Genomic DNA, 16,231 nt, shown 5'->3' with positions numbered 1-16,231 from the left:
TACTCAAAGTGTGGACCAGTTCCAGTCCACAGACTGTTAGTTACTTACTAACCCACAACCTTGTAAGTTAAGAGGAAGCATTTAGGAACAATTATAGTAATTTGATGTTGTATGAACATTTTTATTATTTTATTAAAGTATCCAGTCCATAAATGGTTAGAAATTTGTAAAAACTAGTCCATCCCATAGATAAGTGTGAGAAGCCCTGCTGTTCAAGGGAGTGGAGCTGGTGGGGCAGGAACTGAGCACAGGTCAACTTCAGTAAGTATGCCAAGTTGTTTTCCAAACTGTTGTTCTAAATTATAAATCTCCCACCTGCAGTAATGTATAGGTGTTCTGCTTCCTCCACATCTTTGATAACAGTATTAAAGGACTTTTTATCTTTGCTAATCAGGTGGGTATCTTATTGTGGTTTTAATTTGTATTATTAATTTGATTACTAATGAGGTTGAACATCTTTTAATATGTTTATTGGCCATTTTGAGTTTTCTGTTCTATAAAGTGCCGATTCAAGTATTTTATCCACTTTTCTATTGGATTATTTGCCTTTCTTTCATTGATTCGTAGATTTAATTTATGTTTTTGGATACAAATTCTTTATTGGATTAATGTATTGTAAATATATTCTCCCAACTTGTGATTTATATTCTTAATATCTTAATACGTATTTTGATGAACTAAAGTTCTCAGTTTTAGCAAAGTCAGGTTTATCAGTCATCTTTCTTGGTTTGTGTTTTTCATGTCTTGTTTAAGAAATCTTTTCCTATCTCAATGATCATAGTGATATTTTCCTATATTCTAGATTTTTAGTTCTGGCTTTCACATTTAAGTCTATAATACAGTTGAATGGATTTTTATATGTTATGAAGTAAGGGGTCCATTAATTGAATATTCTGTTCCTTTCCCTCAAATTTACTATGCCAGCAATTTATATAAACAAATCCCTTTGAGATCATCAATAATTTTTACAGTATATAAAGAGTTTCTGAGACCAAAAAGTTTGGAAATCACTGTTACAGATGCACAGAAAAGGCTCCATTTAAAAACTGAGCCAAAGACAGGCAAGTCATTAAAAAAAAGATCCTCACAGATGTAGAATTAGCATGACGAAAAACTGAGATTCCCTAATAAGGAAATGCAAATTAAAAATAAGGTACTATTTTGCATATCAAATTGATAGTTATAAACAGTACTGTAAACAGCCTTAGAAAGGCACTCTGGCAAGGAAGTGTATCACAACCCTATTTCTGGAAGTATGGCCTATAGGAATTATTAAAAATGTGTCTGAAGATTTGGCCTTAATATGTCATCATGGTTGGGGTTTTTTTGATAATCTAAAAAATTTGGAAATAACCTAAAATCCAAATGATAGTTACAAGAAACTTCCAGTGGAAGAAAATCATTGATAAGGCATTTTCTTTCCTCTAATTCACTGGGGGTAGTAGAACCTTCAGAGTGCTTCGATGCCACCTATTGCTTAATTATATAGAACTGTCATTAATCTGATCCCGACTACCTTTCCACTAGGTAGTTTGTCCAGTGAATGCCAAATAATAACCAATCAGCATAGAGTACATTGAGTAATCGGTGGGTTTGTTCTTTCACCAAAAACATTTATAGCTTTTAGCTTTTAAAAATAGTTCCGGAGCACAGCAAGATAGAGAAGGGGAAAATTGGCCTAGATAATACAGAGGATAGCAGATGAACAGGATTGATTTCATTTTGGGCACTTTGCCCAGGACACTTTTAATAGAACATATAGTTACTCTGGGGATTCTGAGTCTGTGGTTATATCAGGCTTACACATTTATCCTTTAAAAGGAAAAATTACAAGTTATTAGACTCAGTCCATTAGTATGACTTAAATTTTTTAAACAGTTTCTGTTATTCAGCCATTGATCATTTGCTGTATGTGAACTGGATTCCTTAATATTAAAACTAACTTAATAACTAACTAAAACTAACTTTTGAACTTCCTTCCTCTGAAACACAATGTGTCCTTCATTTCTTTCAAAGTTCAGGTTTTAAAAGATCTCTAAACTGGGAATTAGGAGGTTATTTTTATGTGAAGAATAATTAATCTTACTATTCTAAAGGCCTTTCTTTGTGTATTCAGGAATCCATCAAGTCTTTAAGAAAAAAAAAACTACATTTTAGAAATGTTCTACTTCCTATTTTGCTACCTTACAATTTAGAATTACTGACCTTAGATTTAGCCTTAATTAGGAGGTAAAATATCAACATGGTATTACAGCTTGTGTTGGGATAGTGGCTTTGAGTGAATTTTTCCTCTTTTCTGTTTTCTAAAATTTCAGCAATATGTTCATGACTTTTATTTATAAAATTATTTATAGCCCCCCAATTAGCCTTATAAAGGACCTTGCATAAAAAAGGCTAAGATTATCAATGAATTTTCTTATGTTAGGCAATATGGAGGCTTACTTTTGTTTTGAAGTAATGGTTAAATATAATAGGCCAGATTCTTACTATGGAGATTTTTTAAATGATGTAGTTAATAAAAAGGATAGAGCAGGAAAAAATTATTTTATATAGTAGATAACCCCCTGAGAATTATTAGTACTAATGGTACATAAGAGGAAGGGATTTTTTTTAAAGTATTATGTTCTGTTTCAGAAATACCAGAAAATTTTCACATTCGCTTCTTCTGTTGAGCTGTGCTTTTAATGAGCTGGTGCCTCAGGACCTTTACACCCGCTATTTCCTCTACCTGGAGTACTCTCCCTTGCTTCTTCCTCCTTCCTCTAACATACTCCTACTTCTTCAGTCTTGGCTTAAATATAGTTATTTTTGAGAAGCTTGTCATAATCCATCCCTCTTAAATCTCAGCCACACCTTTCCTACCTTCATCCCAGCCCAGGTTAAACTCCTATTACTTATTCTCAGGGCCCCTTCATTGCTTCACCATGGTTGTAAACATTGGTTCAGTGTTTGTTTTTCCCAGTATTCCTTTAACTTGTTGAGGGAAGGACATGTGAGTATCAGTTTAGAATTGTAGTCTCAGTGTGTGGCACACTGCCTAGTGCATAATAGCTAATAAACAGAACTAATCAAATGAATTCCTTTATGTATTCATTTCACTTGCTTTTCTGAACTCTGTTTGATATTACTTAATAATGGATGGGGTCTTTCCATTAGGGTAGAGTAGTTATAATTTTAGTATTAGTATGTAAATAGTTGAATCAAGCAACTATGAGTTCCCACTAATTTGAAATAGTCTTAGTTTTTTAACATTTAGGATGAATTTCAGATGCTTCTTAGGATATATGGTCACAGTGCATTTCTTAAATGATAAATAGTAGCTATAAATGTTGACTATTCTGGTTGGCTGTATTAATCCCAGTAGATCCAGTGCCACCAAAATAGTACAGTACATTAAGAGAGATCATGATAAGACCTCAGCCAGTATTGGTCTATTTTTTTTTCTTCTTCTTTTTAACCTTTTAACTGTCATAGGGTTGAAGTTTCTGTTTTCCTAATCCTTATTTGTAAAGCCCAAAATGAGTAGCTTTTATAATAAGGATTTACAACATTTAATGGGTACAAAAAATAAAAACATACAAAAGTATTTTAACTGAGCAGTTAGTCTTTCCAACTTTTCTAATAAAACTAAGTTATTGTTATATATTTGTGACACGTGTTGGATGGTAGAAAAATTTTTTTCTAATGCATTCGGATTATAAATGATACTTAGCAACTACTTTTCTACTCATTAAGCGATGTGTTGTGTTCTTTTACAGTTCAAACGATACGTCAGTAAACTTCGAAGCAAGAGTACGGTTTTCAAAAAGAAGCATCAGATAATAGCTGAATTTAAAGCTGAATTTGGCCTTTTGCAAAGGACAGAAGAACTTCTTAAGCAACGTCATGAAAACATTCAACATCAACTGGTAATATCATATTATCTTGGAGTTCTAGAAGTACAAATGCCAGGGGGGTTATGGGTTGTAGCTTTATACTGAAGTCATTGTTTTTACTAAAAAAACCGTAAAATTATTGGTTTTCTCTGATTAATTACAGAGATGACATGTAAACTGATTCATCTGTTTTTAATGTAGCAATAAGTACTAACTTTTTAATGTATGCTGAGATTGGGGTAATTAATAGAAGTTGAATTCCAAGTAGATTTTTCTTTTGGTTAGCTAGTTAATATGAGCAAAATGATCATACCAAGAGATTGATTGTAAAATATTTATTTATCATGGCCTGCTGGGCAGAAATCTAAGCAGCCATTTCCATGGAGCTTTGGAAAGAAATGTCCAGGGAAGGTGCTATATGGAAGTTTGCCTGCAGGCTTGTTCCGTATATATTTGTGCCTTGGTTGTCAGGAAAAAGTTAAACCCAGATTAATCCCTCTAACAGCAAAGCTGTTCCTATTGTGGGTTTTCCCACTTTTAGCTTACTAGTTATAGCTTCTTTTTGTTATTCCTGTTATTTTTTTTATTGCTTATTGCCAGAGATTACAGCATATACCTTTGACTGATTACAGCCTTCCCTAAATTTTTTATTTTTCTATATCCTTACAACACTTTAATTCCATTTACTTCCTTTCCATATTTTGTGATATTGTGGATATATAGTTTTTACATTCTATGTATAACTTAGATTCCACATGATATTATTCTAAATGTATCTACATGTTTACCCTTCCCGTGGCGCTTCCTCCCTTCTTGCATCATGGTTCTTCTTTTGAGATCATTTTCCCTCTGCCTGATGAGTTTATTTTCAGCATTTCATTTACTGTATGTCTGCTGGTGATAAATCCTCTCAGTTTTTGTGTTTTTTTGAAACATACTTACTCCACCTTCATTTTGAAGCACATTTTCACTGTGAATATAGAATCTGTGGTTGGCAGCTATATTCTTTCAGCACTTTAAAGCTTTAATTCCCTTGTCTTCTGACTTCCATTATTTCTGTTTTAAGTCTTGTTTTTTAAGGTAGTAGTGTTATTTTCAGGCTGCTTTTAAGATTTTCTTTGTCTTTGGTTTTTCATCAGTTTTACTGTGATTTTCCTAAATGTAGTTTTCTTTTTCATTTATCTTGCTTGGGGTCTGCAAAGCTTCTTAAATTTGTGGCTTAGTATCTTTTGTCAGTTTTTGAAAAGTTCTCAGCCAGTATTCCTTTGAATATTATCATTGTCTCATTTTTTTCCTTCCTTACGAACTACAGTTACACGTATGTTAGACTTTTTCACCATTTAGCATGTTTCTTATGGGTTTTGTGTTTTGCTTTATTTTCATTTCCTATTCTTGTTTCTCTCTGTAATTTAATCTGGATTTTTTTTTCCTGCTGTACTATCTTCCAGTTCATTAATCCTTTTTTGTTGTGTCAGGTCTACTGTGAAATCCATGTGTTGAATTCTCAGTATCAAGTCTGTTTCTTAGTTCTAGAATTTTCATTTGATTGTATTTTATAAATCCCAGTTATTTATAACATTCTCCAACTTTTCACGTGCTTTCTGGAATATATTAATGACAGCTATTTTGAATGTCCTTACTGATAAATTCATTTGCCTGTTTCTATTGTCTGTATTTTCTCTCTTGGCTTTCAGACATTTGTTTCTGTTACTTTGCTTGCCTAGTAACTTTTTATCAAATGTCAGTCTCCGGATATATTTGTCTTCCTTGAAAGAGCACTTAATTTTTTTTTCCTCGTAGATCACCTTGATGCAGTTTGGTTAGAGCTGGCATTTTTCCAGTTTTCTCTTACTCCTAAGATGCAGCCCTCACACCTGTGATGGAGACTTTACTTCTGTGAAGACATTGTCTATACAGACAACTCACAGATTTGTATCTCCAGTCTAGGTTTCTTCTTAAGTTCCAGTCTTGTGCATGTAACATCTTGACGTCTCTATTGGATTTCTAATAGAGATTTCAAATTTTTAACATGACCAAAACTAAACTTCCGATCTTCACTACTCCCTCTCCTGTGCCTCCCAACTCTTCCTCAGCTCAACAGATGGCACCTTCATCCTCCCAGTTCTTCGGGCCAAAACCTTGGAGTCATTCTTCACCCCTCACTTTCCCTCACACCCTGCATGTGATCTGTCATATCTTGTTGGATCTATCTTCAAAATATGTCCAGATCCACTTGTCATCACCTCTGCTGCCCCTACCTGGTTCATGTTACCGTCATCTCTAACTTGAGTTATTGGAATGGTCTTCTAACTGGCTTCTCTGCCCCTGTCCTTGCCCCTCTATGGTTTGATCTCAGCACAGATGTTAAAGTGATCATTTAAAAATTCCTTTATTCTGAACCTTCCAGCAAGCTTCCCATTTCATTTAAAATAAGTCTAAGCTCTTTCACTGGCCTGAAAATAAGGTAACAACATAATTTATCATCTAAACTAGAACACTTTTGAGAATGCAAAGGACAACAGACATAAACTGAGACTGTTTCAGCAAACCAGCTGAGTCCTATATGCTCCCCCGCTCCCTCCTCCACTTCATTCTCACTCTGCTTTAAGCTCTGCCCATCTAGCTCTTTCTTCAAAAGGCTGGGTATGCGCCTGCCTTATTTCTCTTGCACTTGCTGATCCCCTGGGTGTCTTTGTGGCTTGCTTTCTCACTTCCTACAGGACTTTACCCAGACGCCATCTTCTCAGGAAGACCTTCTCTAACCACCCTGTTATTTAAGATTCCAACCCCACTCTTCCCTTAAACGGGATGTATTTTGCTTGTTTACCTTTTGCTCCTTTACTCCCACTAGAAGTTAGCTCTGTGAGGGAGAGGATTTTTTTTTTCCTGTTTTATTCACTGCAGTATATCTGGTGACTAGAATGGTGCTTAGCACATTAAGGTATATAATAAAAAACTGGATGAGTGAGAAAACACATATAATTGATCACTTGAAAATTCATTTATTCACCAGATATTTATTGAATGTATCCAATGTTTTAGATTCTGTGCCAAATACATAGCATTATTCTAAAGCCTAAGAATTGTAAATACTTCCTGCGCAACTGAAGATACCATAGTAAAATTTAGTGAAAGTTTATTACATATGAAGATATGTAATTATTGTTGAAGTCAGTGAAGATTGTTCTTTAGTATTCTAAACTATTTTGTTTTATTTACAACTTTATTACTGTGTATTAAATTTGTATACTTTCTATGAAATCATCAAGGTTTTGACATTCATGTTATGGACCTCACTTTGATACTTGCATTTATTCTTTACTTTTAGCAAACTATTGAGGAGAAAAAGGGTGTCTCCGGATATAGTTACACCCAAGAAGAACTGGAAAGAGTATCTGCACTGAAGAGTGAAGTTGATGAAATGAAAGGACGGACACTGGATGACATGTCAGAAATGGTGATACCATGGTTTTCTTGTTCTTCTTGTCTTTATTGTGTAGCTGTAAAGCAGATATTTTTGTGTTTGTTCTGTTTTCAGTGAAACATTCAAACTTTCATTTCTGCACATTGTTTTTATTCTTTCATCTGTCTTTATCACTCTCTTTCAAATTTTTCCATTCTAATGAGGTGGTTCAATTTGATAGTTTATGCACTTTGTGGTTTTTTGACGTATGTGAAAGTTACATAACATTAAAGGAATATTTAAGATAAAAATAAGTTTTCCCAAATTATACCACTTCAGTTAGTAAAATTATTTCATTTTTGTGTGTGTCCTTCATATCTTTCTATATTCAGGACTACTGTGCAACCAGGATACACAGATATAGCTTCATCAGGCATTAAAATGTTGAAATCTTTCATTCCTCATTGGTAAACAGCTACTGCCCCAAACTCTCAGAGTACCCACCTCCCCTGTCTTGTCCTCACTGGTCCCAGAATGCCCGATCTCACCACATTCTAACTCCTAAAAAGATTAACATTTAGCACCGCAGAGGCCTCCAAGACCCTGTTCATCTTTGTGGCTTGTGCCCATTCTGCTTGGTTATTAGTTATGCCGTTTGTAAGTATTTTGAATATCACTTCATCCATGTTTATGTGTGTTTTACATAACCTACATCATTATTTACTTTTTTACATAATACAAAGTTGTATATGGGCAACTTTGTAATTTGTTTTAGTCATTCAGTATTAGGTTATAAATATTTTCCCATAATGGTTTTCAGTCTTAAAAACTGACATTTTGAATAGCTAAATGATATTCCACCTTATTGAGGAATCAAGATTTACTAAATGACTTCCCCATTGTTTGGCACTGAAGTAATTTATAGTTTTTTTTCACTCATATATACACTTCAATAAATATCTTTATGCACGTAGTATTTTTATTCTTTTGAGTTCTTTTTGTAGATGTCATGTCTTTTGTTTAAATGACAGGTTAAAAAACTAAATTCTCTGGTGTCTGAAAAGAAGTCAGCTCTAGCTCCAGTTATAAAAGAGCTACGACAATTGCGTCAGAAATGTCAAGTAAGAGAATTTGCTTTTTTGATACTTTTAATATTCCATCTTGTTCAGATGTATTAGTTAGAATCCTGAATATTTTACTTGGGTAATTTATAGAAAAAATATTATTTCATATAATTCTGCAAAAGAGAGTAATAACATGACCTACAAAGGTTTTTGTTTAATTTACGCCATTTGTTTTGTCATAAATAAGGTGAGGGGAGGAGGGAAAGAGAAGGAATTTAAGCTGAAATCACAGGTGCAACCAAATAAGATTTTTGCTCTAAATCATACTCATGTCAGAGCTATAAATATGAAGTCACATTCTTCTGTGGCCAGGTAAAAGCTCAGAGTCTGCCAACGAGTGGTGACAAGTTTATGTTAGATTAATGAACTTGCTTTGCTGGGGAGCAGAGTTGGGGGCAGACAGTGATAGCTTATGATAATGTGATGAAATATTGTTACATGTAAGCTAATTCTCAGCATTACTTTAAAAATAAACTGTAAGAAGGTAATCGCCCTCCACAATCCAGATCTGGTGGCCTTCCCCACTGCCTTTAACAGCTGTTATTTTATCATTCTCCGTGTAGTAATTTTAGGTTTGACTGTGAGCTGTATGTACTGCATGTGCCTGAGGATGGAACTGTAAAACACTTCTTGAATGCCATCCGTCAGAGTCAGAGAAGCGGAGTGAAAAATCACATGGACTTTGAAATCAGATAGACATTATTTCCTTTTTATAAAAAATGCCATGGAGTAAGAAACAGGTTTAGTGACTTATTCAGATGGACAGGTAGGAAGTGAGAGAGTTGGGGTTTGACTGTAGCATCTATATCATCTTATTTCAAATCTGCTTATTTCATTACACACTACTGCCATAACAAAAGAAATGGAAGAGACAAGTCCCTGTCCTCTAGAGTTTGAACTGTAATAGGTGAGATGGAACAAACACAGGAAGGAATTAAGAAAAACAAAAGATAACCCAACTTAAGAATAGTATAGGAAAAATACAATCAGAATTATTTACTTAACTGGTTAGGAAAAGGGAAGGAGATGAAGGAAATAAGGAAATGAAATGATTGTCAAGATACAACATGTTCAAAAAGGAGATCTTTTTTGAGCAAGGTTTTCAGATTGAGGATATCAAGAATTGTTTTCATGGGCATGTTCTAATTATTTGATTTTCTTAATGCTTTTCCTGAGTAAGGAACTTGCAGACAAAGGGGAACAATTATATGTATTTCTAGTGATGATAAAATTTCTCCCAAATAGTAAGCTAATAAATCTGTTTGTAAATACAGGTATAGCTTTGCTTTATTGCACTTTGCAGATACCACCGTTTTTACAAATTTTAAGTTTGTGGCAACCCGGCATCGAGCAAATGTCTTTTGGTGCCAATTTTCCAACAGCGTTTGCTCACTTTGTGTCTCTGTGTCACATTTTGGTAATTCTCACAGTATTTCAAACTTTTCATTATTATCATGTTTATTATGGTAATCTGGTCAGTGATCTTTGATGTTACTATTGCAAAAAGATTATGACTTGCTAAAGACTCAGATGATGGTTAGCATTTTTTAGCAAAGAAGTATTTTAAAGTTAAGGTATGTATGTTATTAGGTGTAATGCTATTGCCACTGAATAGATTACAGTAAACATAACTTTTACCAAAAAATTCATTGGACTCGTTTTATTACAATATTTGCTTTTTGGCAGTGGTTTGGGACAAAACCCAAGATATCTCTAAGGTATGCCTATTGTTCTTAAACTGAGGAGTTTTATTGAAAGGATATTTAGAACATTAAAGGAAATGCACTGTCATGGAAATGCAAGAATCAGAACTATAGTCTGTGTGGAGCAGATTTCCAATCATGGCATGTTATAAAGCTCATCCTTAATCTGTGCAACATATGCCCTAATTGGCCCTAAACTGACAGATGGCACAGTTTAGTTTCATATACTAAATGGCTTTTTTCCACTAAACTAATAAATTAGCAATATATTTCAAAAGAATTAACAAGTGTGGTGCAGAATGACATACAGCAGGAAAAAAGGTTTAAACTCATGTAGATGGCAGTTTGAGTCCATGTGCCATCACTTACATCATCGTAAACAAGTTATTCAACACTCTCTAGGCCTCAATTTCCTCATCTAAGGACCATTTGAAAATATCTGTTTTATGCTTGTTGTGAATATTAAATGTATGAATGAGAAAGCATTATTAACACATTGCAAGGGCTCGATAATTATTATTTATTTAATTCCGTAGAGGTCTGCTTCCAGCTCTAGGACATTCTTGCCACTTATACATATACTTGATTTTTAAAATACTTTTCTAAATGTTCTGTTAATTAATTAAACAAATAGTATTGGACACCTACATTGTTCTAAACTTGGATCTATAAACCAGACACAATTCTGGTAGATATTAGGGTAAGGACCTTAAAAGGGACATAGTAATTTTTTAATTCCAAAAGTAAACTCTAATTAAGTACACAAAGTAATTTCATTTGCATCCTATAGGCTTGAACCAAAACCAGGGTCTTTCCTGAAGTCTCCTCAGACTTCGCCTAGTTCTATTCTGCAGAGTTTTTGGTGACGGCATCTTCTCCTGGGCTTTGATCAAATGACATATTTAGGCAGATGATTACACATTTCATCTTGAGCTCCAGTATCGTCTCCTGAACTCTTGTTGGATATTAACTTTGACGTGTCTATCAGAAATTCACCATTTCCCCTCTTCGTCGCCCACTACTGCCACCAGAACTAGCTCTTCCTCATCTTTAACCTGCATCGTTAGTGGTTTCAGACCTCAAAATTATTTTTACTGGCTTTTGTTCCCTTGTCCACAGTTAGCTCTTCTGTGCATCACTCAGATTTATTCCTTCTTGTGCATTTCTTCCACCAACACTAGTTTGGGACCTCATTACCCCCGACTTAGACTACCGAAAGGCACTGGATGCTACTTCTGCTTATTGAAGAGAAGAATTATAAAGACTGTAGCAAGTAAGGGAAATACATTGACTGAATAAAACCTTGAAGTAACTGGATGTAATTTATACTACCATTGCAACCATGTAAAAAGTATATATAAGAGGATAAGGGTAGAACACAAACATGAATACTGTTCGGCTGTTAATACTAGGATAATGGGTGGTGTACCAAAGATGTTAAATAAAGTATCCAATATCCCCACAGCCTCTCCAGAGGGAAAATTCTCTAGGTAGCCACACCATATCACCCTTTCTTCCAACCCTTACTCACAAGCATAGCCAGTTAAACTAAAGACGAATCCTTGACTTGATTGACCTGAGGAGAGGCGGTGATCTCTGAGGTAGTCTGGCATGAAAAACAGCCTCAAAAAAAAAAAAAAAAAGGAGCTGTACCAGGAATTTGAATTAGAAAATAGGGCAGTTATAGTGAAAACTTCAACCCAAAGAATGTAGAGAGAAAGGCCACAGTGTGAGGTATAAACAATGAGGAGCCATAGCAAGGTAAGGTTATAAGTATGAGTGAGGAGAAACTACAAGATGGAGAGAAGAAACAGGAAAAAAACATGGCTGGTGGCAGGAACAGTGAGAAGCCAGTATAAAGTAACTCACTGAGTCATGTTATTGGTGTGGATTAGTATGAAGAACTTGGCTCTGCCATTTACCAGCTGTGTAACCTTGGGCAAGTGCATTTACCTCTCTGTGTCTTTATTTACTCATTTGCCTAAAGAGACTCCCTGAATAACTGTGTGGTTATGAGGCCTGAATGAGTAATGTAATAGTGCCTGGCACATAGAAAGCACTTAATAAATGTTATTACTATCCTATTCATTGTCATTATCCACAAACTCCTGTTTAGATTCCTGAAGCTTCCCTGAACCAAAATGCTCAGGTAGAAGTATAGTGAAAGGCAAGTGGTACCAATTGTGCTAGTTACAGAGAGGCAACCTGGATAGGCTGATTTAAGGACACGGGCTGCAGAATCAGGCAGACTCCAGATACCCTTGGGTAAGTGACTTCATCTCTGTCAACTTTAGTTTCCTCACCTGTAAACTTGTCCCTTGAGTTGTGATACTCCAATTTTCAAATAGTTATGAATATTCAAATTTAGTAAAATAACACATATAAGGCACTTTGCAACAACAATGACTAATGCATAAGAACTTTTTTAAAAAGGTATTTATAATTATAATTACTAAAAATAGTTTTAAAAGAAGATATACTAGTGCTTTCAACCAAATTGTATATGTTTGTAAAACCATAAATTCTTAAATTCTATAGTCATTTATTATACTATAACAAATACCTGAAATTCAGTTTTATATGATTTAACTAGATTTCTCCATATGTCAGATATTTCCTGCCTCTCCCATTACAAAGAAATATAGCTGTCTCAACATAAAATGCAAAAAAAAAAAAAAGCAATATAGCTGTCTCACCACCTTTCCAAAATAATACAGCTCTCCAGCTCCTAACATATTTATCAAGTCAGAGGGACATGTAAGTCATCTAAGCGTTTTCATCTCTGTCTTTTGCCATGTTGAAAAGTCAACTGCTAAAGACAAATACTATATGACTCCACTCATGGGAGGTACCTAGAATAGTCAATTTCATAGAGACAGAAAGCAGTGTTGGTTGCCAGAGGAGGGGAGGAGGGGAAATGGAAAGTTGGTGTTTAATGGGTACTGAGTTTCAGTTTTAGAAGATGAAAAGAATTCTGGAGATGGATGATGGTGATGGTTGCACAGAAGTGTGAATGTACTTAATGCCACTGAACTGTACACTTAAAAATGGTTTAAGTGATAATTTTTATTTTATGTACATTTTACTGCAATTTAAAAAATCTAAAAGAAGAGTACAGAACTTGCCCATATTTGCATTAACGGTTTGTTTTTTATGTTTGAATTCAATGCAGTTGGTGAGTCCCTGATGCTCATTTTGCTTTATCTCCATATGCCAGTTTCGTACATCCGATATGTATAGTTCTATTTTTACCCAGAAATCTTTTGTAATAAAAAGTATACTGAAAAGAAAAAGGTTAGCCGCTTCATTGACTTTAAGCTGTTTCCAAATATTAACTGAAATTCTTAATTGTTCTCTACTTTGAATAGTATTTATTTTTAACTTCAGTATATTTAACTCTTGAAACTACATAGACATATTATCATCATGTATTACCATTTAGGCAGAAGTACCTAAAAATACTTTATACTTCTTGCTTTAATGGGCAGCTCTCAAATATCTAGGGAATTTTATAGTGAAATGTTAGTTCCTTTCTTTTGTACTTGCATTTTGTTCTAAATCTGAATATTCATAACTGTTTGAAAATTGGAGCATCACAACTCAAGATGTATAACTTATATTTATCTAAATCTTTTAAAATTATCTAGAATCAGGGTAGCATCTTGAAAAGCTTCATGTTTGTTTTCTTAGAAGCAGTTCCATAAATTATATGTAATTAACTGGCATAATACATATAATTGCTAATGTATGGAAGAAGCTAAAATACTCATTTTAGAGTATACAGTCTGATAATTATTGATTTCACTGAAATACTTCTTATTGATTGCTTTCTCTTACAAAAGTAAAACCATGCTCTTGGCAAGAATTCAAACTGTAAAGAACTGTTTAAGGAAGAGAGTAGAAATTGTTTCTCTCTCTGCACCCCACCTCCAGCACACTCCCCAGAAGGAATAATTGCTAACAGTTCCTTGTGTGTTTTCCAGAAATGTTTTGCAAATTAATGAATGGATAATTAGTTACTGGCTACCTGAAGTTTGGTCTCCATACCTTTATTCTACTATCTAAGAAAGACAGAGGCTTTCTGGGGGCGGGGGCAGAATTCAACTCTGACTGATACTAATGTTCGCTTCCTTTTCTTTGACTTGCCTGCTATACTTTTGCCCATCTTTTGCTTTCAACTTTTAAATAATTACCTTGCTTTAGGTGTGTCTCTGAATAGGTCTTGAAGTGGGTTTTGTTATGTGATATAACCTGAAAGGTTTATTTTAATAGATAAATTTAGCCAATTTAGATTTCTTGATATGCAGACATATTTGGTCTTAGTGCATTTTAGGTTTTGCTTCCGATTTTAAAACCTCTTAAAAAAAAAAAAATCCTCGGTTCTCACCTTTCCCCTTGCTATGGTTTGTGTGTTTTTGTGAGTCTGTCTGTCGCTCTCGTATTTTCTGGCTTGTGGTTTTGCTCTACTGGCTATATCTGTAACACCACCACTAATCACCCATTTCTGTAGATGGTATCTGTCAATCCCCACTATGAGCAGAGTGATGAAATTGGTGCATTTGCTCTAACATCTCCCTCCCCTCCCTCTCCTTTAGCACCTGGTTTTGGTTGCTTGTATTGCCTTTCTTACTGTTTGCCTTTATGCTTGTAATCTGCTTCTACTATGACTTGATTTATCAGCTTTAAATTATATCGTTTGACATTCCCCCACCCATCCCCAGGAACTGAAAATTGAGGAAGCCAGCTTATTTATGCTGCCTTCCACCTTCTTTTCCTCTTCGTCTCCCTGCAAATGTTATGGCATCCTGTCTACACTGTCAGGGCAGGTAGCATTTACATTCCGTTCTATTATCCTAGTTCCCACCTTTGTCTTTGGTGTTACACCTGTGCTTGTTAGATTCTGTGCTCGTTACCAATCCTCTCACTGGCCATTTTCCTACTTTTTATCTTACCTCATTTGTTTTCTAGTAGAGTCCTCAAAAAATGCTTACAAGAACAATGTTTTCTGATGAGTTCTTACATATTCTAGAGTTTGTTGCCTTAAATATTTCCACAACCACTTGATTGAACATAAAATCCTTACATCATACTTTATTTCCTTGAGGATTTTTTAAGTGTAGCTCCACAGTCTTCTAGAGTTAAGTGTGGCCACGGAGAGATCTGAGGCCAACATAAATTTTTTAGTGACTTGATCTGAAAAGAATGTATTTTCCATTTGTTGAGTACTGGATTCTCCATGTGTTCATCAGATCATGCTTCTTAAAAGTGTTGTTCAAAACTTCCTGGTGAATGAGGAATTGTGGTTTAATGGGTGTAGAGTTTCGGTTTTGCAAGATGAAAAGAGTTCTGGAGATTGGTTGCACAATAATGTGAACTTTCTTAATAACACTGAACTGTAGCCCTAAAACTGGTTAGAATGGTAAATTTTATACTATGTGTATTTTACCACAATTTTAAAAGATATTTGGCTTTTAAAAAAAAACACTTCCTGGTAAATTATTCATTTTAATCATTATTTTTTGGCTCTGTTTATTTCTGGCAATGCTTTTGTCTAGGAATCTTATTTTGTTTGCTATTAATGTAAGTGTACCAGCTTTCTTGTGATTGTATTGCTTGGGATATCCTTTCATTTGTTTACTTTCAGCTTTCTCTGTCCTGATTTTTGCCCTGTATTTCTCTCATAAACAGCATACCTTTGGGTTTTGTGTGGGTATAGTTTCTTACGTACAGTTTGAGAATCTGGCTTTTAATTGGTGAGTTTAGTTCATTTTCATTTACTCTTATTATTGCTTCATTGAAATTTAGTTCTATTTTGTACATCCCATTTACTGTGCCTTCTCTTTTTTTTCCTCATTCCTACCCTTCTGTTTTCTTTTAAATCTCCTTTTTTCACTTTATTAACTTTTCTGTCTTCTTCTGTTCTGTATTTAGTCTTAAATGTTTAACATACTTTTCCTGCCTAAAGTTAATCAGCATCTATTGAATGACACAGGGACCTCTCCTGCCTTACACATGTGCTGAAATCCTCTGGCATTTTATTTCCCTTTTATTTCTTCATCTCTAAAAGTGGTTGACATGGTGGTCATTACTGTTGTAATTACTACTTCATGCAGTCATTTCCTGTTT

General features: G+C 34.5%; 1 protein-coding gene across 8 annotated transcripts in view; it reads left to right on the top strand.

Annotated features, from left to right (window-relative positions):
* The window catches only part of IFT81 (intraflagellar transport 81), a 167,663-nt gene that overhangs the window by 134,000 nt on the left and 17,432 nt on the right, over positions 1-16,231 (top strand). For all 8 annotated transcript variants that reach the window (XM_072953298.1, XM_072953294.1, XM_072953296.1 and 5 more), the window contains 3 exons: positions 3,759-3,908; positions 7,204-7,332; positions 8,310-8,399. In XM_072953298.1, coding sequence (XP_072809399.1) covers positions 3,759-3,908; positions 7,204-7,332; positions 8,310-8,399 — 369 coding nt within the window. The remainder of the gene's footprint in view (positions 1-3,758; positions 3,909-7,203; positions 7,333-8,309; positions 8,400-16,231) is intronic.

This window comes from Vicugna pacos, chromosome 32, assembly GCF_048564905.1.
Source record: "Vicugna pacos chromosome 32, VicPac4, whole genome shotgun sequence".
Lineage (NCBI taxonomy): Eukaryota > Metazoa > Chordata > Mammalia > Artiodactyla > Camelidae > Vicugna > Vicugna pacos.
Note: the sequence above shows the minus strand (reverse complement) of the source record. Positions and strands in the feature narration are given on the sequence as shown.